At 47.1% G+C, this 23,550-nt stretch overlaps 1 protein-coding gene across 4 annotated transcripts in view; it reads left to right on the forward strand.

Annotated features, from left to right (window-relative positions):
* Nucleotides 1–23,550, forward strand: part of HDLBP (high density lipoprotein binding protein) — an 88,872-nt gene that overhangs the window by 51,778 nt on the left and 13,544 nt on the right. For all 4 annotated transcript variants that reach the window (XM_050751943.1, XM_050751945.1, XM_050751947.1 and 1 more), the window contains exons 4-17: nucleotides 1,886–2,043; nucleotides 3,481–3,696; nucleotides 9,667–9,873; nucleotides 10,074–10,289; nucleotides 10,889–11,095; nucleotides 11,311–11,418; nucleotides 12,743–12,847; nucleotides 13,203–13,281; nucleotides 15,951–16,090; nucleotides 17,567–17,671; nucleotides 17,799–17,912; nucleotides 18,753–18,839; nucleotides 19,011–19,142; nucleotides 23,095–23,313. In XM_050751943.1, coding sequence (XP_050607900.1) covers nucleotides 1,886–2,043; nucleotides 3,481–3,696; nucleotides 9,667–9,873; nucleotides 10,074–10,289; nucleotides 10,889–11,095; nucleotides 11,311–11,418; nucleotides 12,743–12,847; nucleotides 13,203–13,281; nucleotides 15,951–16,090; nucleotides 17,567–17,671; nucleotides 17,799–17,912; nucleotides 18,753–18,839; nucleotides 19,011–19,142; nucleotides 23,095–23,313 — 2,093 coding nt within the window. The remainder of the gene's footprint in view (nucleotides 1–1,885; nucleotides 2,044–3,480; nucleotides 3,697–9,666; nucleotides 9,874–10,073; nucleotides 10,290–10,888; nucleotides 11,096–11,310; nucleotides 11,419–12,742; nucleotides 12,848–13,202; nucleotides 13,282–15,950; nucleotides 16,091–17,566; nucleotides 17,672–17,798; nucleotides 17,913–18,752; nucleotides 18,840–19,010; nucleotides 19,143–23,094; nucleotides 23,314–23,550) is intronic.

Below are 23,550 nucleotides of genomic sequence, written 5' to 3' on the forward strand. Positions count from 1 at the left end.
AGCAGTGGTTAAGCTAACTGCCTTGAGCACGAAGGCTGGACCCTGGCCTCAGAGTTCTCGAACGCCACTGGCTGGGATTAAGAGCAGCACTGTACAGTAGAATAGACTACAAGCCATGTGTACAATTTTTAGGATTCTCTAGTACTTATTAAAAGGGAACAGGTGAAATTAATTTTGATATTTTACCCCAATATGTCTAATACATTGTCATTTCAGCATATCTAATTTAAAAAAAAAAAAAAGGAAAATCCATTGATATTTGAGATTATTTCTCTTCAAAGTCTGATGTGTATTTACAACGGTGGGACATTTCCTTCCATTTGAATGCCAAATTTTCATCCAAAATCCTTGATCTGTGTTTAGATGTTATAAAATCTTCATTTGAAAGAGCAGATTGTTCTGCTTCATTTGAAAGAGCAGGTTGTTCCAAACACACTTAAAAGTTTTCCAGTAACTAAATTGAGTATTAGTTATTAAAATTAATTAAAATATAAAATTCACTTTTCCTTAATCACACTAGCCACATTTCACAAGCTCATTTCTAGTGGCTGCTGTGTTGGGTGTTGGAACCCCAGAGCTGCTTTGTTCTGGGGGCTTGGGATCTTCCTACTGGAGCTGGCTTCCCTGTGAAGTCTGTGTTTCCCTTTCTAGAGAGGGAAGACAGCACTGAGAGAATGCACCCACCTGTCGTGTCAGCACTGTCGGGTAGGAGCGTACAGCTTGGAAGTTGATGGGCCTGGACTCGGGCATGAGCCCGTCTGATTCCAGAGGTCATCCCCCTGTCCTCTGTCACATCCATTCATGGTGTATTTCATTGGGCCTTGGTATTGCCAAGACACGGTGCTCAGCCCTGGGGATTGGGGGTTATCCAAAACAGTCACACCCTTGATTTCATGGAGATAGTGGCCAATGGCACAAAAACATGAACAAATAGGGCACTATGGAAGATGGAAGTGATAATCAGGGAACCTGATTTCCACAAGCCTTGCTGTCCTCTGCCTTGGGCAGGGCAGGGGGAGATCAGTGGTGACAATTCCCACAGCAGCCTTTTTTCTTTTCTTTTTTTTTCTTTGAGACAGAGTTTTGCTCTTGTTGTCCAGGCTGGAGTGCAATGGTGCAATCTGGGCTCACTGCAACCTCCGCCTCCCTGGTTCAAGCGATTCTGCTGCCTCACCCTCCTGAGTAGCTGGGATTACAGGCAGGTGCCACCACGCCCGGCTAATTTGTATTATTAGTAGAGACAGGGTTTCTCCATGTTGGTCAGGCTGATCTCGAACTCCTGACCTCAGGTGATCTGCCCGCCTCAGCCTCCCAAAGTGCTGGGATTACAGGTGTGAGCCACCGTGCCCGGCCTCCCCGGCAATCATTTTTAACCTTGTATGTTACAGTGGAAAATCAGAGTTTGCTTCAAAGGCAATTCTCACAGGTGGTGCTGGGTAGGAGGACCATTGTTTTGCAAATGTAAGGGTCTGCTTTGTGTCTGGCATTGTCGTAGTTGTGATTTTTTAAAGTATGTTATTAGACTCTAGAGGACTTAAAAATTGACGTAGCAAGGCTTGCTTTCACGGGGCTCACCCCGTTAGGGGAGTGGGGCTCACTGTGTCTGAGCTGATGTTTACTGGGGAGGCCGTGTGGATTGGGGGTAGGTTCACTGTCAGAGACTGGAAGTCTCTGACCTCCTCGAGCTCTCACACTCAGGGTGCTGGGCCTGGTGACCTCCTGGGGCCTTTTCACTATGAATTAGAAGAGGGGTGGGGGGAGTTGTCCCTGGAGCATTTGGTGTTTCTTGTTTGTTGGTCTGTTTTTAAGCACTAAAACCCTTAAAAGTGTTTTTCATGTAATGCTAAAAGTAGTGCTTCCCCTTAATCTGTGTTGGCTGGCCCAGTTGCCACTCTAAATTCAGAAGAGGAGAGTGACCCTCCAACCTACAAGGATGCCTTCCCTCCACTTCCTGAGAAAGCTGCTTGCCTGGAAAGTGCCCAGGAACCCGCTGGAGCCTGGGGAAACAAGATCCGGCCCATCAAGGCTTCTGTCATCACTCAGGTAGAAACACCATTCTTTCTTTCCTTTAAAAATTTTATCATGCAACATGTCCATGTAAATGTTTTAATTTTTTTGTTTTGTTTTGTTTTTGAGGCAGAGTCTCGCTCTGTCACGCAGGCTGGAGTGCAGTGGCACGATCTCGGCTCACTGCAAGCTCCGCCTCCCAGGTTCACGCCATTCTCCTGCCTCAACCTCCCAAGTAGCTGGGACCCCAGGCGCCCGCCACCACACCCGGCTAATTTTTAGAGACAGGGTTTCACCATGTTAACCAGGGTGGTCTTGATCTCCTGACCTCGTGATCCGCCCTCTTCGGCCTCCCAAAGTGCTGAGATTACAGGCATGAGCCACCGCGCCCAGCGAATTTTTAAAATTTTTAAAAATTCATTGCTGTTCTTTCTTAACCTATCCTTCCAAGCATAGAGTTTCTGAACATGCAAGATTGAGAATGCTTTGAGTAGCTAAAGGGAGAAGGCCTTCACGTTAAATCATCCCCCATCCCAGAGATGTTTCTGTCGACCACTTGTCTCGTGTCCACCCTGGATACTAGCACTCAGCAGGACTGGCACATGGTTGTTTGCAGGCAGTGTTTCTCAGATGAATGGGTCCTGTTTTCTGTTCTCTATTCATCGTCCCACTTTCTTGAAGCAGTTAACCAGTTCCCTGGTTTTCGTTGGCTTCACTAGCCCTTCTCTCTGCTACCTGAATTTGAGATGTTGGTGAGTTTCAAAACTTTTATATAAACTCATATCTTCTGGTCATGGTGGAAAATTATCATCTCTTTGCCAGTGTTGTCCCTGAAATTAGGCTCATAAACAGCTGCATCCCAGTCCTTCCATTCTCACCTGTCTGCTATCTTGTTAGTGGTTTTGTTAAATGTACCGCAGTCTACTTGGTGACTGTGGTCTCAAACCAGGGTAGACCCTGCGCCATCAAGCAGAATATGCCTCCTGCTGAAACCCTGTGTTGACTTTTACTCCGGGTGGGATGGGTGATCCTCTGAACTGTGCCCCTCTGGTGTGCTCATCAGGTGCCCCATCTACCTCCTCGGCTTTCCTGCCTGTATACCCGTAGTTCCCTCACCTCTTAGCATGGATAGCTGCCTCGTGCTTCAGGAAGGTGTTTCCTGGCCGTCCCCAGGCTCCACCTCCCACTTTCTCTCAAACTCTCTTCCCCCTGTTGATTTCATCACAGCACTTGCTAGCTGCCTCATCCATTTGTGCCGCCAATGTAGTTCTCTCCTCCTTAGGATGCCAGCCTCTTGACCTTGGCACTTTCTCCGTGTCTTTCAGCTGCTTTATCCCAGGGCTTCGAGCAGTGCCTGTGGGCAGGGTGGGGCTACTTTGTGAGTGGATGGTGATGAACACATGTTCTTTACTCCCTGTCTGTTGGCTTTCTTTTAATCTCTTAACCTTCCCTTTTTTGATCTTTTTTGAACAGGTGTTCCATGTACCCCTGGAGGAGAGAAAATATAAGGATATGAACCAATTTGGAGAAGGTGAACAAGCAAAAATCTGCCTTGAGATCATGCAGAGAACCGGTGCTCACTTGGAGCTGTCTTTGGCCAAAGACCAAGGCCTCTCCATCATGGTGTCAGGAAAGCTGGATGCTGTCATGAAAGCTCGGAAGGACATTGTTGCTAGACTGCAGACTCAGGTGGGTAGCCTGAGGCCTACTTCTCCCCAGTGACTGTGTACCCATTCCATTACTCCTGATGCAGGCTAGAACTTCACTGGACCCTTCTGCCAGTGGGACAGTTCAATCTTTCGGAGGTGGGACAGCAACATTCAGAGTCCTCTGGCATTTTTAGTGGAAAAGACTCACTAAACTAATAATAGAACTGGGACACTTACCATTTTTGCTCTTTGAGTGAATGAACTTGAAAGTAATAATAATTTTTTTTGTTTTAAGAGACAAAGTCTCACTTTGTTGTCCAGGCTCTTGTGCAGTGGCACTTCACAGGTGTGGTTACAGTACACTGTGGCCTTGAGCTCCTGGGCTCAGGCAGTCCCCCTCCTAGCCTCCCAGTTAGCTGGGATTACAGGCACACCACCACATCTGGCCAAATTGAAAATTAGAAGCTTGTCCCAGAGTTTGAGACACTTAAAAGAAACTGGGCTTGCTGAGTGGTGAAGATGGTGGTCCCCATTGCTTTGCTGGTGTGTTCATTGACTACATGTTAATAGGCCCCAGATTTAGGAGATTACAAGTTCAAATTATATTTTAAGCCACTTTCCTAGTACTTGGACTTTATTGAAGAACATTTGTAATAAGCAAATCTCTGATGCATTTCTCCCTAACTGGCAGCTCTTAGACCAAGAAAAATGTAAACTATCTTATTAAAATGTTGCATGACTGCTGTTGTACTGCATAGGCTTATTTAGGAATGGGGGTTCTTCCCATCTGCTACTGAGTCTCCTTGATCTTGTGGGAGCTGGATCTGGAGCACGGTGGTTGGACGGTGGGGATCTGATGGGAGAGGGGCCGAGGGGTAGGAGCGCAGGGCGTAGCCAGGAGGCGAGGCAGGGGAGTGCTGCCTGATGCAGATCCAGCTGTGCCACTTAATCACATGGGGGCATCGCGACAGTCCCCAACCCCAGCTGGCTTCATGGAGTGTTAAGTGTTAGGAAGGTGAAAGTGTTGCTTGTAATTGCCCAGCATTGTGGCCAGTGCATAATAGGCTCTGAAAGTTTTGCTGGTGTCTGCCAGTCAGTGGATATTTGAGCCTCTGTTTTGTAATGAACACTGCAGGGGAAAGGGCCACTTCACTGAATATATGGATCAGAATGAAGACATTCACCCTTGACACTCTCTCCTGCTCCTCGATTATCTTAAAACAAATCCCAGATACATTATTGTGCCTTACTTCAGGGAGTCCCATTTTTATGTATACATATGTGTAGTCATTCTGCTCTTAACTCATGTAGTCATATTGATAGTGGTTTCTTAATATTATACCTGTGTTTAACCCAGTCTGTGTTGGACTTTCCTCATCATCTCAAAGATGTTTCTTCCAGTTGGTCTGTTCAAGTCATTGTCCATACAAGGTCCCAGTGTTGCAGTTGATTATAGAGTCCTAGGTCTCTTCTCATTCTTTAACAGTGCTTAACACTGTAACAGTCCCTCCTACCCCCCCCCCTTTTTTTTTTTTTTGAGACAGGATCTCATTTTGTTGCCCAGGCTGGAGTGCGGTGGTGCAGACACAGCTCACGGCAGCCTTGACCTCCTGGGCTCAAGTGATCCTCAGCCCTTCAAGTAGTTGAGACTGCAGGCATGCACCATCAGGCCTGGCTTTTTTTTTTTTTTTTTTTTTTTGGCAGGTACGAGTTTTCACCATGTTGCCCAGGCTGGTCTTGAACTCCTAGGCTCAAATGATCCACCCACTTCAGCCTCCCAAAGTGTTGGAATTACAGACATGAGCCACCATGCCCAGCCAGTCCTCCCTTTTTTTAATGCCATTGATTATTGGGGACTGTGGGTGTTTGGTTTGTTCTGCTAGTCACTGATTATTTTTGGTGAACTGGTATTAGATCTCTAGGGGCTTGGTTACTTCCGCAGTCAGCTTGTTTGGCAAGAAGACCCTGTAGGTGGTGCTCAGTCCGTGCTGTGATTGCTGGTTGTTCTGCTTGTACTGATTTTGAGATTGATCAGTAGGCTTAGGTCTGGGTCTTCCCTTGTAAAGTTCCCTATCAGTGGTTTGTGTAATCGTTTTACTATCAGTTGGTGGTTGCTGCCCAAATTCGTTAAGGGTTGCCAATTATGCTTTTCTAATTCTCTCCCTGCTCATACATTAGTTGATAATTCTTGTAAAGAAAAATTTTTCTTTATCAGCAGTTGAGTGGGAAGTGCCAGATAAATAATTGATTCTTTGGCACTCCTGCGACTTCAGTGTTGATCAGTGACTCTTTTAGTGTCATTATGAACTCAGGCATTGTCCGTCATTCTTCATGCTGGAGATGCTCCATCTTTGGCCAGTGGGTCCCCTCCTTTCAGTTTTGTTCCCTGCAGCTTTCTGTCATGACCCATTAATATCAATAACTTCTGGCCAGGCGTGGTGGCTCATGCCTATAATCCCCAGCACTTCGGGAGGCCAAGGCGGGCAGATCACCTCAGGTCAGGAGTTTGAGACCAGCCTGGCCAATATGGCGAAACCCCATCTCTACTAAAAATACAAAAAAAAAATTAGCCAGGCATGGTGGTGCACGCCTGTAATCCCAGCTACTCAGGAGACTGAGGCAGGAGAATCACTTGAACCCGGGAGGCAGAGGTTGCACTGAGCTGAGATCGCGCCACTGCACTCCAGCCTGGGCGACTGAGCAAGACTCTGCCTCAAAAATAAATAAATAAATAACTTCTTAATTTCTAACACAGATGCCTCAGGCTAATCTTACATATTTCCTTCCACAGACCTTGAGTCAGCTATTTCTCTATGAACTCTGAACCTTTTGAGTAGGAAATTGCAGTTGGAGACTCCAGTCTCCATAGCTGGACATGGCGACTAGGTTGTCAAGAGCTTCTAGGCTTTTTCAGAAGACAGAGCTAGGAAAATTGTGCTTTTAAGAAAGGCAGATCAGGCGGTGGGTCTCACACCTGTAATCCTAGCACTTCGGGAGGCCAAGGTGAGCAGATTGCATGAGCCCAGGAATTTGAGACCAGCCTGGGCAACGTGGCCAGACCCCATCTCTACAAAAAATAGCTGGGTGTGGTGGCGCTCACCTGTAATCCCAGCTACTTAGAAGTCTGAGGAGAAAGGATTGTTTGAGCCTGGGAGGTGGAGGCTTCTGTGAGCGGTGTGTGCACCACCGCAACCCAGCCTAGGTGACAGAGTGAGAGCCTATCTCAAAAAAGGAAAATCATGAGTTCAAAATGACTTGAAGTAATTCTTTTTTTCTGAGTTTTCCTGTCATCTTGATATAGTTAGATACATTTGTTTCCATTTATTGTCAATTTTTAAAAAGTATTTCAACATTTATATGTTTGCAAAGTCAACGTTATATAATAAAGTATATTTATTTATATACTTTATTTATATAAATTAGAGAAATTTCCCTAGCCTGTTACCTTCACCCTGCTCCCTCCCCGCCTCTGTAGGCGGCCATTCCTGGTCCTGGTTTATGCTTTGTTGTTTGTTATTTGAGAACAGAAGCAAAATACAGCTTGCCATACGCCCTGTTCTATCCTTGCTTTTTTTCTTTTATTATTGTTTGGAGGTGTCTGCATATCAGTAAGTAGTGATTTTTCTCATTTCTTTATTCAGAAGTGTAATACTCTGTGGGCATACTGTAATTTACCCAGGCTCTCCTACTGATGGGCATTTGGGTAGTTTCCAGACTTTAGCTGTTACAAATTATTTTACAGTAAAAATCGTGTGCATATGCTATTTCCTATTTTACCCAGTGTATCTTGGGATATATTCCTAGAAGTGAGATGGCTGGGTCAGAGGGTGGCTGCATATGGAATTGGGCCATCTGATGCTAAATTTCCTTCCTTAGGAGTTAGTGTTTTGCAGTCTCATCAGCACTATGCAGGAGCCAGGCTCATCACATTCTTGGGTTTTAGCCACTGAGAGAGGCAACCAAATATACTTTTAATTTGCATTTTTCTGATGAGCAAGATTGAGCACCTTTTCAATATATGAGGACCACTTGCATTTTTTATTATCTTGAGTCATTGTTAGGAAAGTTTTTTCACTATCAGGTCCTAAGAAAGTTTATATTTTCTTCTGCTGCTTGTAAATGTGTTCTTACATTTCAGTTTCTGATCTATTTGGAATTTATTGCAAATAGGGTTGAGGCACTGATGAAGTTTCACCTTTTTCCATATGGCTTTCGAGTTGTCAGCACTGTTTTTTTGTTTTGTTTTGTTTCAACACAGGGTCTCAGCCTGCCACATACGCTGAAGTGCCATGGCGTGATCACGGCTCACCAGAGCCTCAACCTCCTGGGCTTAGGCAGTCCTCCTGCCTCCACCACCCCAGTAGCTGGGACCACAGGCACATGTCACCATGGCCAGCTATTTTTTTTCCTTTTTGAGACAGAGTCTCGCTCTGTCATCCAGGCTGGAGTGCAGTGGCGCAATCTCGGCTCACTGCAAGCTCCGCCTCCTGGGTTCACGCCATTGTCCTGCCTCAGCCTCCCAAGTAGCTGGGACTACAGGCACCTGCCACCTCGCCCAACTAATTTTTTGTATTTTTAGTAGAGATGGGGTTTCACTGTGTTAGCCAGGATGGTCTCGATCTCCTGACCTCATGATCCGCCCTCCTCAGCCTCCCAAAATGCTGGGATTACAGGCATGAGCCACTGTGCCTGGCCTTGGCCAGCTGATTTTTAAAATTTTTGTAGAAGTGAGGTCTCACCATGTCGTCCAGGCTGATCTTGGACTCCTAGGCTCAAACAATCCTCTCACCTCAGCCTCCCAGAGTGCTGGGATTACAGGCATGCCATCACCATCTTGAAAAGACATTTTGCTCCATTGGGCTTGAGTGGCTGCTTCTATCATGTGCTAGGTGTTTATATTAACTTAGGTCTGTTTCTGGGTTTTCAGTTCAGACCAGCAGGTCTGTCTTTCCATATACTGATATTTCCTATGTTAATGATAATGGTTTCATGTTTAATGTCTAGGACCACTGTTAACACCTCCACCCTGCACTATTCTTTTTCAGGGTTTTCTGGTTTATTTTTGTTTGTTCTGTGTTACAACCTTTATAATCAGCTGTTTGAAATTGTATTAATATTTTAAAGTTAATTGGGATAACTGCCATCTACTTAAACCTTCTTTTACCTCTTTTAAGGAGTGTTTTCTAGTTTCTAATGCACATACTTCACCTTGTGTTGCGCTTTATGTCTAGCTTTCTTCCTGTCCTTTTTTTCTTTTGTCCTTTTTTCTATTAGAAACACATCTTTTGGCCAGGCGCAGTGGCTCACACCTGCAATCCCAGCACTTTGGGAGGCCGAAGTGGGTGGATCACGAGGTCAGGAGTTCGAGACCATCCTGGCCAACATGGTGAAACCTTGTCTCTACTAAAAATATAAAAATTAGCCGGGCGTGGTGGCACACGCCTGTAGTCCCGGCTACTCGGGAGGCTGAGGCAGGAGAATCCCTTGAATCTGGGAGGTGGAGGTTACAGTGAGCTAAGATCACGCCATTGCACTCCAGCCTGGCGACAGAGCGAGACTCCGTCTCAAAAAAAAAAAGAAACGCATTTCTGTCATTACATCCTCCAAGTAGTTGTTGTTTGTGGAAGTTAATGTTGTTAACTTCTGGATTTCAGTCTTTTCTCCCTGCTATTCATAGAATTTAACCCAGCAGTTTTTTCAGGGTTTCTGGATATGCAGTCATGCTTCTTCCTGTCCAGCTTCTGTGGATGTGAACTGTTGCCTCCCTTTGTGGGTGTATATTCCAGTGGATGTTTAGTAGTGCGGATACACTTGAACTTACGCTAGGCTGGGAGTCAGGGCAATCTTCCCCAAGCATGTGATGTGTAAGCTCACGCTGTTCTAATGGATGGGTTGGGGCTGGTGGGCAAGAATAAGCAAAGATGATGTTTCTGCCAGAATGTCTTGGAAAAATACGCTCCTTCAGATCCTACAAATACTCTTGTTTTCCTTGATTCTCTTCTTGCTGTAGGCCTCAGCAACTGTTGCCATTCCCAAAGAACACCATCGCTTTGTTATTGGCAAAAATGGAGAGAAACTGCAAGACTTGGAGCTAAAAACTGCAACCAAAATCCAGATCCCACGTCCAGATGACCCCAGCAATCAGATCAAGATCACCGGCACCAAAGAGGGCATCGAGAAAGCTCGCCACGAAGTCTTACTCATCTCTGCCGAGCAGGTGAGGCCTGCGTGAGTGCCTCGTGCCCCTGCCTGCCTCCTTGTGCAGACCTTACTCCCTCATGGGTTGCCGTGTCCAGTGTGGACGTAAAGGCATAAGGTGGTGGGGGTGGAGGGCTTGACTCCAACCCTGAGAAGCCCTGTCTGTCCCCAGTTTGTTTTCAGAGGCCTGTTCTCATCAGGTCATCCCTTCCTTTCCAGGACAAACGTGCTGTGGAGAGGCTAGAAGTAGAAAAGGCATTCCACCCCTTCATCGCTGGGCCGTATAATAGACTGGTCGGCGAGATCATGCAAGAGACAGGGACACGCATCAACATCCCCCCACCCAGCGTGAACCGGACAGAGATTGTCTTCACTGGAGAGAAGGAGCAGTTGGCTCAGGCCGTGGCTCGCATCAAGAAGATTTATGAGGAGAAGGTACGCGATTTAGAGGAGGCAAATCCTCATGGGCAGGAATAGAAACTAGGATTTGGGTCTGGAGATTCAGTTAAGGCCTGGCTCAGCCCCTTATCTTTTTGTCCTTGATGAAGATGCTTATTGTCTCTACACTAGAGTGGCCCGTGTGAGATCGGTGCCCGCCCGTCCCTTGCTGTTGAGCATCTGCAGGCCGGTTGTCCTTGCCGTCCTGGGCCTCTGACTGTGCTGACATGCTGCCAGCTGGGCTGCCCCAGGTCAGACGCACAACCCAGACTTGTTCACGTCTTAGATTAAGCTGTTAGCTCCGCTTAGTGAACTTTGAGATCTGAAACGGGTTCCTTAATTGAGGGAAAGGATTGGGTGTTTTGCAGTGTTCAAGAACGAAGTTATCAGCCGGCGGGTGACTATTCTAGGGAAAATCCAGTCTTGAGCCGTGAAGTTGGTGGGGATTGGCTAGTCCTGATCACTGTTGTTCACTTCTTGGGATCAGCATCTGTAGTCTGGGCCACTTTGGCTTGCTTTCTGCAGCAGTGGCCGTGCCCACCTGCCCGCTTCCCACACCTTTCCCTTTGACTGCCCCTTATGGTGCTCTTATTTAGAAAAAGAAGACTACAACCATTGCAGTGGAAGTGAAGAAATCCCAGCACAAGTATGTCATCGGGCCCAAGGGCAATTCATTGCAGGAGATCCTTGAGAGAACTGGAGTTTCCGTTGAGATCCCGCCCTCAGACAGCATCTCTGAGACTGTAATACTTCGAGGCGAACCTGAAAAGTTAGGTCAGGCGTTGACTGAAGTCTATGCCAAGGTAACTGCCTCTGAGCATGAAATGTGTCTCCTTTGAGTGGAGTCTGCGGGGCCTTCATGGATGAGCTCTCGATTTGTAAATCCTGGGGCCTGGACACAGTGCAGGTGCCCAGGTTTGGGGAGTGCGCGTCTCTGAGCCCCAGGTGAGCAGCCTGGCTTTCACTGTGACGTGACCTTGAGCTCTGCAAACCCATGGCTGTTTTCCCGTTTTCTTAGGCCAATAGCTTCACCGTCTCCTCTGTCGCCGCCCCTTCCTGGCTTCACCGTTTCATCATTGGCAAGAAAGGGCAGAACCTGGCCAAAATCACTCAGCAGATGCCAAAGGTAAGGACGCGTTTTTCACCTGTTGTATTGAATTTGTCTTGTTTTCTGTCTGTTTCTGACATTGCTTTGTTGACCTTTGTACTGTGGATGCCCTTGAAAACTGGTGTATTTTTCTGAATTAACTGGCCTGTTTGACATGGTCAACTTCCATGTTAGCTGAAGAACAGCAGAATAAATGTCTGTAGATGTCTGTACCATCCTTCTAGTCTTTAACCAGAGAGGATTGTGTGTTACTAGGTTTCATAAGTATCTTAGGAAACATGTCATTTAGTAATTTTGGTGAAATAACTTCATAGTCGTTTGAAGAGCAGAACTTGTATACAAATTGTATTAAGAGTGAATTTAAAGCTTTCTCAGTTTACCAAAGGAGATTGTAGCATCCAGAAAACATGAACAAAAAAGAAATACCAGAGAATCCAACCATCATATTTAATTCCTGTTTTGTTTAAAATTTGTTTCCAGTTAATGTTACAGTCCTTTTTAAAAATAAAATTTTTTTTTATTTTATTCCTTCTTTTTAGTGACAAAGCCTCACTCTGTCACCCAAGCTGGGGTGCAGTGGCGCGATCATAGCTCACTGCAGCCTTGAACTCATGGCTCAAGTGATCCACTCATCTCAGCTTCACAAGTAGCTGGCACTACAGGCGCACACCACCATCCCAGGCTAGTTTTTGTGGAGGCAGGGTCTTGCTGTGTTGCCCAGGCTGATCTCGAACTCTTGGGCTCAAGTAGTTCTCCTGCCTCAGCCTCTCAAAAAGTTGAGGTTATGGGTGTGAGTCACTGTGCCCAGCCCCTTTTCCTTCTTATAGCTTCATATAAGGACCAGTCTCCCTCCCTTAACTCGTACCTGGAGGGTAATAAACCAGGAAAGCTGGCAGCCTCGTCTACGTCGAGCAAATCACTTTGCCACCTTGGTGCAGCTGTACTAGTTTTAAAATTCCATCCGTGCCCTGTCTCATTCTTCATGCGACTGAAGAGGACCAGGCCTTGTAAAAGTTCAGATGATGCATGAGCATCTCGCATGCTTTATGTTAGTGGCTTCTGTGGAGCAAACCGTGTTCTCAGTGAAAGGCAAGATTATTCGGCCACAGTGTTGAGTTTCCTGATTATGGCTCCCTAACCCTGCCTTTCAACTTTGCTTGATGTCTGTGTATATGTCCCTCCCTCCCTAACATATACATGAGGCAATTTGGGATCAGAAGCCACTCCCAAGAGAGCACCCGTGGGCTCCCTGAGGACCAGCAATTGCACACTGGGAGCTGAGGGGCTGCAGCTGGGCCATTCTGTTTTAGCCATCTCTTTTTGTGTGGTTTTGGTGTGGTAGGTTCACATCGAGTTCACAGAGGGCGAAGACAAGATCACCTTGGAGGGCCCTACAGAGGATGTCAATGTGGCCCAGGAACAGATAGAAGGCATGGTCAAAGATTTGGTAAGGTGCCCTTTGGAATGTTGTGTGTGCTGGTGACAAGGGAGGCTCTGAGTTGGGCATGGGTGGTCATCTCTCGGTGACATCCCACATGGCTGGGCACAGGCACCCAGGGCATCCTAGCTAGGTGAGTACTAAGTTCTGAAACAACTAGAAGCTGGCTGAAGTCCTGGAATAATTGTGGGTAGAGGAAACTTTATTTTGAAGAAGGCATCTTTCAGGGGAGACACAGGGGCAGTCTCCAACAATTCCTGACAGCTGAATGGTCAGAAAAGGCAACCGTGGAGACTGCCGGGTGTTGGTTCAGCTCATTGATCAAGTAACTGGGCGCATCCATGGACCTCTGTGCCTCCTGCAGATTAACCGGATGGACTACGTGGAGATCAACATCGACCACAAGTTCCACAGGCACCTCATTGGGAAGAGCGGCGCCAACAGTGAGTGAGGCTGTCTGTTGCAGTGGGGCCAGTGTGCCCTGAGACCCTTGTTGGGGTGTCAGGTGTGAGAACTAGGACGTTTGTGCAGACAGTCCAGGCCCAGTGCTACCTGTAATGGGAGTTTCAGACTTTACATTCTCCTGCCTGCGGGAAGAGGCCACTTTTCCTTTGCCCCTTGGTGCAGTGGTTGGATTAGAGCTGTTTGGCCAGTGGGTGAATTGTCACTTTTGGAACTCCATCTAAGCCCTCCGCAAGTAACCCACAGGGGCCATGTTGAAGGCACGCCCAAGGGCAGCATCCTCTGTATTTCAGTCAGACCTGCTACGTTAGCCTCACATCAGTGTTTGTAGTACCCATGCCTTCTGAACATGGAAACTGCTGATCTGGAACTCACTGAAGCGTAAACAAGGTCTAGATTTGAGCCCAAGTAAAAACAACATGGGGAGGGATACTTTTTTTCTTTTTGAGACAGGGTCTCACTCTGTCACCCAGGCTGGAGTGCAGTGGCGTGATCTCAACTCACTACAACCTCTGCCTACCGGGCTCAAGCAATTCTGCCTCAGCCTCCTGTGTAGCTGGGACTACAGGCGCATACCACCACTTGCAGCTAATTTTGTTTGTTTGTTTGTTTGTTTGTTTGGAGACGGAGTCTTGCTCTGTTGCCCGGGCTGGAGTGCAGTGGTGCCATCTCGGTTCACTGCAAGCTCCGCCTGCCGGATTCACACCATTCTCCTGCCTCAGCCTCCCGAGTAGCTGGGACTGCAGGTGCCCGCCACCATGCCTGGCTAATTTTTTTTTGTATTTTTTGTAGAGGCGGGGTTTCACGGTGTTAGCCAGGATGGTCTCGATCTCCTGACCTCGTGATCTGCCCACCAGGGCCTCCCAAAGTGCTGGGATTACAGGCGTGAACCACCGCACCTGGCAATTTTTGTATTTTTAGAAGAGACGAGGTTTCACCGTGTTGGCCAGGCTAGTCTCAAATTCCTGGGCTCAGGTGATCTGCCCTCCTCAGCCTCCCGAGATGCTGGTATTAAAAGTGTGAGTCGGGCCAGGCGCGGGGTGGAAGGTGAGAAGGCAAACACGTCCTCCATTCCTGGATAGTTCAGTGGATGAAGGAGCCTTTCCCAGGGAGTGGGACACTAACCTGCATCTCATGACTGATGTCCGTGTATCCGTTTTTGTTATGAGTAAACATAGGCTTGTCAGCTGTGCTGTGGCCTGTGCAATGGTGAGCTCTCTGATGTCAGTATTACGTTTTGTGGTCATTTTACGTGACAGGGACGAGAGTCTACAGGCACAAAGTGACATTTTTGCGCACTGCTTGAACCATGCACACACCATAAACTTGCTTTTATGTTTTGTTTTGGTTTTGGTTAACCGTAGTGTTTATTTAGGCCTGACACAGTGGCTCTTGGCTGTAATCCCAGCATTTTGGGAGACCAAGGCAGGAGGATCACCTGAGCCCAGGAGTTAGAGATGAGCCTGGGCAACATAGTGAGACCCCCATCTCTACAAAAAAGAAAAATTTAGCCAGGCCTGTGGTCCCAGCTACTCAGGAGGCTGAGGCAGGAATATCACTTGAGCCCAGGAAGTCAAGGCTACAGTGAGCCATGATCATACCATGCCACTGCATTTTAACCTGGGTGACAGAGCAAGACCTTGTCTCAAAACACATATATATGGAAGTACAGTAGTGTAATTCTAACATTAATTTCTAGTTTCTGCCCCCGAGAAATTGCGGAATATAGCGAGTCATGTCTGTTCTGATTTCTTCTCATGCAGTTCCTAACTCTCGTTTTCCTTCGTAATCTAAAAAAACCTGCTGCCCATCTCCCATGTCCTCTGCTTCTCTTGTCTTGTGTTGCTCCACCTGGAACAGCTGTATGTCCATGTCACCCTCCATCAGCGCATCGCCTCGTTGCTGCCTCTGCATGTGCATGTGTTCGGGATGGATGCACAAAAAGTCCTCCTGGTGGTCCTGCCAGCAAGCTGGGCTTTCCTTTACTGCACAGTGGGCAAGATTCCTGCCTTGTTTCCTGATGATGCGGCTTCTCCAGAGTTTGGGGGACCTGGAACTCTAACTTGGGGGTACTGGGTTCTATCCAGAGAGGTTGACAGCAGGAGGGTTTGCAACAGCACTTGTCTTGCAGACATAGTGAAGTGCTCAGTTCGAATTTGAGCCAACAGTAGATGGGGTCTCTGGGCAGCAGCATGGTCCCCGCAAGGCTCTTAGGCATCAGTGAGTGCTTTTGTGTGGAGTTAATGTGTGTGATTTTTTTAACTTGAGAATGGTAGTTCCCAGACTTACTGCACATTAGAAACACCTGGAATCTTTTAAGTATTCTGAAGCCCCAGCCATACCCCAGATGAGCTAAATCCCAGACTGAGTGGCCCCAACCATCAGTTACTTGAAGGTCTCGGGGCATTGCCAACTTGTGGTCGAGGCTGAGAGCCTGTCCTCCAGAACCCTTGTGATCCAGGTCAAGATCATAACTGGCCCCCATTCTAGACAAGGGAGATTCTTGTTTGGGAAGCTAAGCATCATTTTTGGTGAATGGGAATCACTGATAAGGTTATGTGGCACTTTAGTCCCGTCCTGCCTAGTTGTTAGTCACTGGCAGAATGTTGTTGGTCTGTGTCCTAAATGTGTTTCCTTTTGTGTTCCTAAGTAAACAGAATCAAAGACCAGTACAAGGTGTCCGTGCGCATCCCTCCTGACAGTGAGAAGAGCAATTTGATCCGCATTGAGGGGGACCCACAGGGTGTGCAGCAGGCCAAGCGAGAGCTGCTGGAGCTTGCATCTCGCATGGTAAGTGCCATGTCCGGGGCCTCTAGGAAGGCGCTGGCCTTGCGTCTGTTGGCTCCCTCTAAGGAGCAGCGTGTTGTGGTGTGCGGCCTTGGAGAATGGAAGTCAACAAATCCCACATTGCACTGGAACCGGATTTGACTCCCTGGGGCCACATTTCCTTTATCCTCCCCAGGTCACCTGCACGTCTTGTCCTCCATGGCTGTGTGCTGTGCTAGAAGGGCACAGAGACTGTGTGGCAGCGTCTTGGCCTTGGCCACACCCTGGGTTCCCAGATGCCTGGGTACCATCTCCAGAGATTGTGACAGACATTTCTGGATTCTCAAAGGCATCCCAGGTGGTTCTCATGTAAGGCCAAACTCGAGGATCACTGCAAACCTGAAGTGGGGGCTGTTGCTCTCTACCACCTGGCAGAAGCACTGCACTGCTCTGGGCTCCCCAACGTTTCGTACATGCTTATGCCAGCTGTGAGCACCCTTGCTTCTGTGAGTCAGATGCCCACACTTGAAAGTCTCTGGGTGTCTTTGAGTATCCAGAGAGGTCAAAGACTGCGTGAGTGCCTGCAGCAGCCCTTTGGCCTGACTGTGTGAGGAACGTGCACCAGGGTTCCTGTCACTCGCTTAGGGGCTGCTTTGTTCGCCTCCCCCCAGTACCCCCATGAGGAGTCTCAAATTGGCAGACCTCTTTTATAGCGCTGAGCTGCAATCCAGGGTGTGATGCAGCCTCCCACTGCTTGTGGCCTTCCCGGTGCTCATTCCCCCATATCCCAGGTTCTCCTCTTAGCCTGGCCTCCAGCCCGGGTCCGTTGTCCTGGCTGCTTTATGCCCTTCCTGACTGCTGAGCCCTTATTTCTCTGTCAGCCAATAGCCGTCTAATCCAGAATCTCTCAGAATTCTCGGAAACGTTTGGTAGGCTGATGGTATTCTTCCCTGGATTCCAGCCCTGCTTATTCTTCTGACATTTTAATGGGGCCTGTTGAGGAAGTTGAGAGCCATATGGGTTCAGTGCCCTGTGCTGAACATTCTTAGCCACGCAGGGAAAGTGGTCCGAGCCACCCTCTCTTCAGAAGGGGTCACTCACTGCTGTGTAGAATGCCAGGCCTCCGAGTGGAAGAGCTGGGCCTCCCCTGTAGCACCTGTTAAAACAGAAGTGCTCGCTGAACTGCTTTGGTGATTGCCGCTGTCATGATGGCACTTTCGGTTGAAGGGTCCTACAGTGAGTTGTGTAATTGGACTTTGTTGAGGAAAGTGGCGCGCAGCCAGTGTTGCGGAGTGTGGCGATGCTTGGCGAGAGCACTCACCATGCGCTGTGCACTCTAACGGCTGGTTGCTCCCAGGGGTGCTACGAGGTGCCATCTGGAGACCACCTCACCTGCTCCGTGAAGGACTGCGCCCAGGGCTCCCTGGTGTCCCCTTGTGTCAGCGGGGAGTTGCTCACCATGCTTGTGATAAATGACATCTACTTTAATTGTATTTTTAGGAAAATGAGCGTACCAAGGATCTAATCATTGAGCAAAGATTTCATCGCACAATCATTGGGCAGAAGGGTGAACGGATCCGTGAAATTCGTGACAAATTCCCAGAGGTAAAGTTTCCCAGAGACATTCTGTAACTCTATAGGAGTGGTCCAAGTCACATTTCAGGAATATTTGATATTTGGGATATATGTCCTTCCTCATACTTGAACTTAGTCTCCCTGTGATTTGTTCTAGGTCATCATCAACTTTCCAGACCCAGCACAAAAAAGTGACATTGTCCAGCTCAGAGGACCCAAGAATGAGGTGGAAAAGTGCACAAAATACATGCAGAAGATGGTGGCAGATCTGGTAGGGGCGTTTTACATCCTTTCTTGTACGACAGCACCTGTGGTGGGTGGGGCATGTGTCCTGTCAGAAGTCCTGACCCCCACAGGACCCCTGCTCCGGAGAAAGCACATAGGAACTGGGCTGGGCTTCCATCCAGGGACTTGGGACAAAGTGGTGACGGCTTCTCACTTAATACCTGGATGTTTAGATTGGCAGCCATTGTTAAGACTGCAATTCAGGTGGGGAGATTTGCTTTTCTCATGCCCAATTACCTTGTTTCCTTGAGGAGTCTTCAGATACCTAGAGAAACTGTCCCATCCAGTAAGATGAGAGGTATAACAGGTGAAATGAGTCATACACTGATTTATTATCTTTCTCAAAAACTGAAGTGGGAACAAGTTTAGAAAGTGTAGTGAGTAGTGGATGAGAAGGCCATAGGTGGCCATGTATTTCCGTGGGCTTCACCTTACCTGATGGCTGCCCTGGGAGAGGCGAGGGTGAGGGACTCCAGCACCGTGAGCTGCTGTCACATCACTGCCAAGTGCAGAATTGCCCATTGCGTAGGGGTCTGTGCTGTCTCCATGTGTGTTCTGAGCCTCTTCCTCAGCCAGCTCTGATCCTGGCATGGGGCATGAACTCTCTCTTAGCCAAAAAGTGGACTTGCGTCGATTGACTGTAATTTGCAAGGTAAGTTAGTTGTTGGGCAAGTGATCTTTTACTTACTCTCATGACAAACCCCTGAAGGTTTGTTTGCAAATGCCAGTGCCCTGTTGTGTTCATGCTACCCTTAGGGGTAGAAGGGATACTGTATTTCACTCTCTAGCACAGGCAGTGAATCGGGCTGTGCTTTTTGTCTTTAAGGTGGAAAATAGCTATTCAATTTCCGTTCCGATCTTCAAACAGTTTCACAAGAACATCATTGGGAAAGGAGGCGCAAACATTAAAAAGGTGATAGCTTGTCCCCTGCATCTTGCTGCTGCTTGCTCTGTCCCTTGTAGCCCTGCGCCCTTTTGGTTTTAGACTAGGAGGGACTCTTGCTTACTTCTAGCCCTGTGCTCAACTGTGTCTCAACTCTGGGAGAGCTCTAGTCAGCTTCTCATGGTGATCTCTCTCCTGTAGATTCGTGAAGAAAGCAACACCAAGATCGACCTTCCAGCAGAGAATAGCAATTCAGAGACCATTATCATCACAGGCAAGCGAGCCAACTGCGAAGCTGCCCGGAGCAGGATTCTGTCTATTCAGAAAGACCTGGTAATGGGAGATGTTTTCTAATGGAGATCCCCAGTAAAATCTCTAACAGCCTCTAAGATTGAGCCTGGGGTTGAGTCACGCCAGGGTCATTGGGCCAGCACGGACTCAGATGGCAGATGTGGAAGACTGCAGCTTTCAATCCAAGCTGCTGCTGAGTTGGCCAGCAGTTTTCTGCCTTTGTCTCTCGTGGCGCTTACTTACCTGGACCTGCAGCAGTAACGTTTGACATGGCCACTTGTGTTATTAGATATTTTCTTTTTGTTACCTGAAAATCTTATCTGAAGGTATTTATGGTATTTTCTTTCCTTTAAAAAAAAAATGATATGCAGTAAATTGTACATATTTATAGTGTACAATTTAATAGTTTTGACATCTGTATACATCCATGAAATCATCCCCACCATCACCCCAAAAATGTCCCATGCCATTTGGTTTTACAGTCTCCCTCCATCCCACTTGGCTGCACCTTGAAACCACAGTCCCCTCACCCGCACCTCTCTGTCCCCAGGCAGCCCCCAGTCTGCTTTCAGCCACAGGAGATGCTTTTGGATTGTCTACACTTGTGTGTGAGTGGAACCATAACATCTACTCTATTGGGCCCGTCTGCTTTCACTTTGCAGGATGTTTTGACATTTGTGTGTTGTCACCTATATCATTGCTTTGTCCTTTTTTATTTCAGGGTAATATTACACTGTATGGATAGATCATCTGTTTCTTTGTGTGTACTTGGTAATTAGTGTCTTTCAAGGGGTTTTCTATTTTCTCCAAGTTGTCAAATTTATTAACATGAAGTTTTTTTAGAATAGTCCTGCATTAGCCTTTTGCTGTCAATACTGATGTCACCTCTCCTTCATAATATATGTAATCTGTGCCATTATAAAATGATGCCTTTTCCCTGGTAGTGTGCTTGGCTCCAAAGTCTGTGTTATCTTTTTCCCCCCTCCCATATTTAAAATTTTGTTGGAGATGAGGTCTTGCTGTCGTCCAGGCTGGAGTGCGGTGGTGCAGTCATGTCTCACTACAGCCTTGGCTTCCCAGACTCAACCAGTCCTCCCACCTTAGCCTTCCAAGTAGCTGGGACCACAGGCACATGCTACCGCACCGGGCTAAATTTTTTTTTTTGTAGTTAGTAGAGATGAGGTCTTGTTATGTTGTCCAGGCTAGTCTCAAACTCCTAAGCTCAAGTGATCCTCTCGCCTTGGCCTTCCAAACTGCTGGGATTACAGGTGTGAGCCCCTGCACCCAGCCTACTTTATATGATACTAAAGTGGGTTTCTTTTTGGCAGCTTGCTTTTTACATTAAATCTATCTCTGCTTTTTAGATTATGATGTTTGTGGCCGGGCATGGTGGCTCACTCCTGTAATCCCAGCACTTTGGGAGGCTCAGGTGGGCAGATCACTTGAGATCACAAGTTCAAGACCAACCTGGGCAAAACCCTGTCACTACTAAAACTACAAAAAGAATTAGCCAGTAATGGTGCTGCATGCCTGTAGTCCCAGCTACTCAGGAGGTTGAGGTGAGAGGATGGCTTGAGCCTGGGAGGTGGAGGTTGCAGTGAGCTGAGATTGCACTGCTGCACTCCAGCCTGGACCATAGAACCAAACCTTGTCTCAAAAAAAAAAAAAAGTTATGATGTTTGCATTTAATTACATTTGTGATTATATGTATGTTATATATCACATACTTATATTTATTACGTATCTTTAACACGTGGTTAAATTGCTTTTACTGTAATTTTTTTACTATAATTTTTTTCTCAGTTGTAAAATATACATAGCAGAATTTATCATTTTAATCCTTTTTGAATGGTTAATTCAACTGAGTACATTCACAAGGTTGTGCAACCATCACCCTGTCCGTTTTCAGAGCATTTCCCATCATCTTACCCAGAAACTACACCCATTAACAATAACTGCCACCATCCCCATGTGCTTAGTCACCACGATGTGATGATTTTATATGGTTGGCTTTCAGTCTACCATTTACATTATTAACCTTTAAAAAAAACCATTATTTTTTAAAGAGGTTTAAGTAATATGAAAAAATGTATGTATTATCCACACAGTTGCCATTTCTAGAGCTCTTCATTTCTTGGTGTGATCCTTGTCTTCATTTTCCTTCTGTCTGAAAGATACCACTTAACATCTCTTGTAGTGTGTATCTGATAATGAATTCCTTCACTTTTTGTGTGTCTAAAAGTATTTTTTTCCTTCACTTGTGAAAACGTTTCTGCTGCATAAAGGTTTCTAGGTTGGCAGGTTTTCCTGTCAAGACTTGGCTTCAGTGCTGTCTCCTGTTGTTCCTGATGAGAAAGCTGGCGTCTCCCCGGCCTTGTTCCTCCGTCCATGACAAACCTCCTCCCTCTGGCTGGTTTTAGGATTTTACCACCGTCTCTGAGCAAGTTAGGATGTGTCTTTGTGTAGTTTTCTTCATGTTTCTTAGCTTGGTGTTTATTAAGCTGCTTGAGTATGTGTGTTCAGTATTTCATCAAATGTGGAAAATATTTGGTCACTGAGAGTATTTTTTTCTGTTAGCCCCTTGCTGTCTCCCCGTCAGGGAGTCTAGTGACCGGGGTCTTAGATGTCGTCTGCTTGTGCTCTGTTTATTTGAGCGGGGGGAGGGGCCATATCGGTTTTCTCCATGAGTTTCTTTAAATTCATTAACTCTTCGCAGTGTTCTAATCTGCCTAATTTCGTCTAATATAATTTTCATTTTAGGTATTTTCTTCTCTAGAAGTTCAGTCTGAATTAATATCTTCTGTATTTTCATTTCTTAACATGTTCATGTTCAGTCTTTCTGCTTTTGGCCATAGACAATACAGTTAAATACCTGTTTTACTGTCCTTGGCATTTCCCATCATCTTTTACCCAGAAACTACACCCGTTAACGCTGATTCTAACACTGTCATTTCTGGGTGGTTTTCTATGTTCTTTTCCTCATTGTGGGTTTTCCCCCTATTCTTTGCATTTCTAGTGTTTCTTAATGAGGGTGTTTTTGTATTCCTCTGCATATTTGTTTGGCTTTGTGAAGTTACTCTGAAACATTCTGCTCCTTTTAGGACTTGCTTTTAAGCTTTATTAGGGAGGATCAGAGCAGTATTTAGTTCAGGCCCAAATATTTTCACTGTTGAGGTAAGGTCCTTCTGGGTACTATACTCCACGTCCCAGAAAGCTGAACCTGCTGAGGACGGCTCTGGACCAGGCCCAGCTGAGCTGCAGGCACTGTTTCCTGTGATCCTTCTGGGGATTCTTTCCCGGGCCCAAGGTGATTTCCTCACGTGTGTCAATGTGTGAGTGGCTGGTCTCCAGATCTCGGAGGTTCTCGATGCCAGTCTCTTTGGGCTCTGACCTCCTGTTCTTGCTATCTTGGATGGTTCCATTTCCTCACCTTTCTGTACTGTAGCAGCAACTTGGGGCAGTTGTAGGGCTCACCTTGTTTCCTGTTTCCAGGGTTGTGAAAATCACCATTAGGCAGTAAGTTCAGTCCAGTCCCTGGTATTGCATCTTGGCTGAAAGCAGAACCTTTGGTTTTAATAGGAAAAGTTCATCCATAGGCATATGGATCCACCTCTGGCAGAGCCGGAGAGTTGACTGAAGAAGAGCATTATGTGTGGTCTGAAATTACCACGCTCCTGCCCTCCAACCCAACACACGTCCACGAGGACGCTGGGTCCTGTTGAGTTAAACACCTCCCAGTGCGTCTGCTCTGCTGGGCGCACCCCACTCTCCCCAGGACGTGCACTCTGCCAACACATTATCCAGCGCGTTGCTCCCTCCTCTCCCTATGCAGATGAAAAATGGCTTGGAGAAGTTTGGTCAGTGCTTTGTAAGTGGCAGCACCAGGGTTCTAAGCCTGTGTGTTCATCACCACCAAAGATGATAGTTTATCTTTTCCTCTGCCCTTTTTGCCACAGAAAGTGACTTCCTCCTCCTGTTGTGTGTTTGGTTTCAGGCCAACATAGCCGAGGTAGAGGTCTCCATCCCTGCCAAGCTGCACAACTCCCTCATCGGCACCAAGGGCCGTCTGATCCGCTCCATCATGGAGGAGTGCGGCGGGGTCCACATTCACTTTCCCGTGGAAGGTTCAGGAAGCGACACTGTTGTTATCAGGGGCCCTTCCTCGGATGTGGAGAAGGCCAAGAAGCAGCTCCTGCATCTGGCGGAGGAGAAGGTGAGCATGGGGAGGGAGCGTGACTCTTGGCAGGAAGCCTGCTCCTCACTACAGTGTTCTGTCTTGTCTTCTCACTGTGGAAAGCCTTAAATGCCCTTCCTTTGTGGCAGGTCAGAAAACAGCTCTGTAATATACTTATTATGCCTCCTGGTTTTGCTGTCACTGGAGGGCCTTTCCAGGTCCGGATGCTCATGTATACAATATGTAAACGGTGCTCTTTGGCTTATTGGCTTTGGG

The sequence above is a fragment of the Macaca thibetana genome, chromosome 12 (assembly GCF_024542745.1).
Source record: "Macaca thibetana thibetana isolate TM-01 chromosome 12, ASM2454274v1, whole genome shotgun sequence".
Classification (NCBI taxonomy): domain Eukaryota; kingdom Metazoa; phylum Chordata; class Mammalia; order Primates; family Cercopithecidae; genus Macaca; species Macaca thibetana.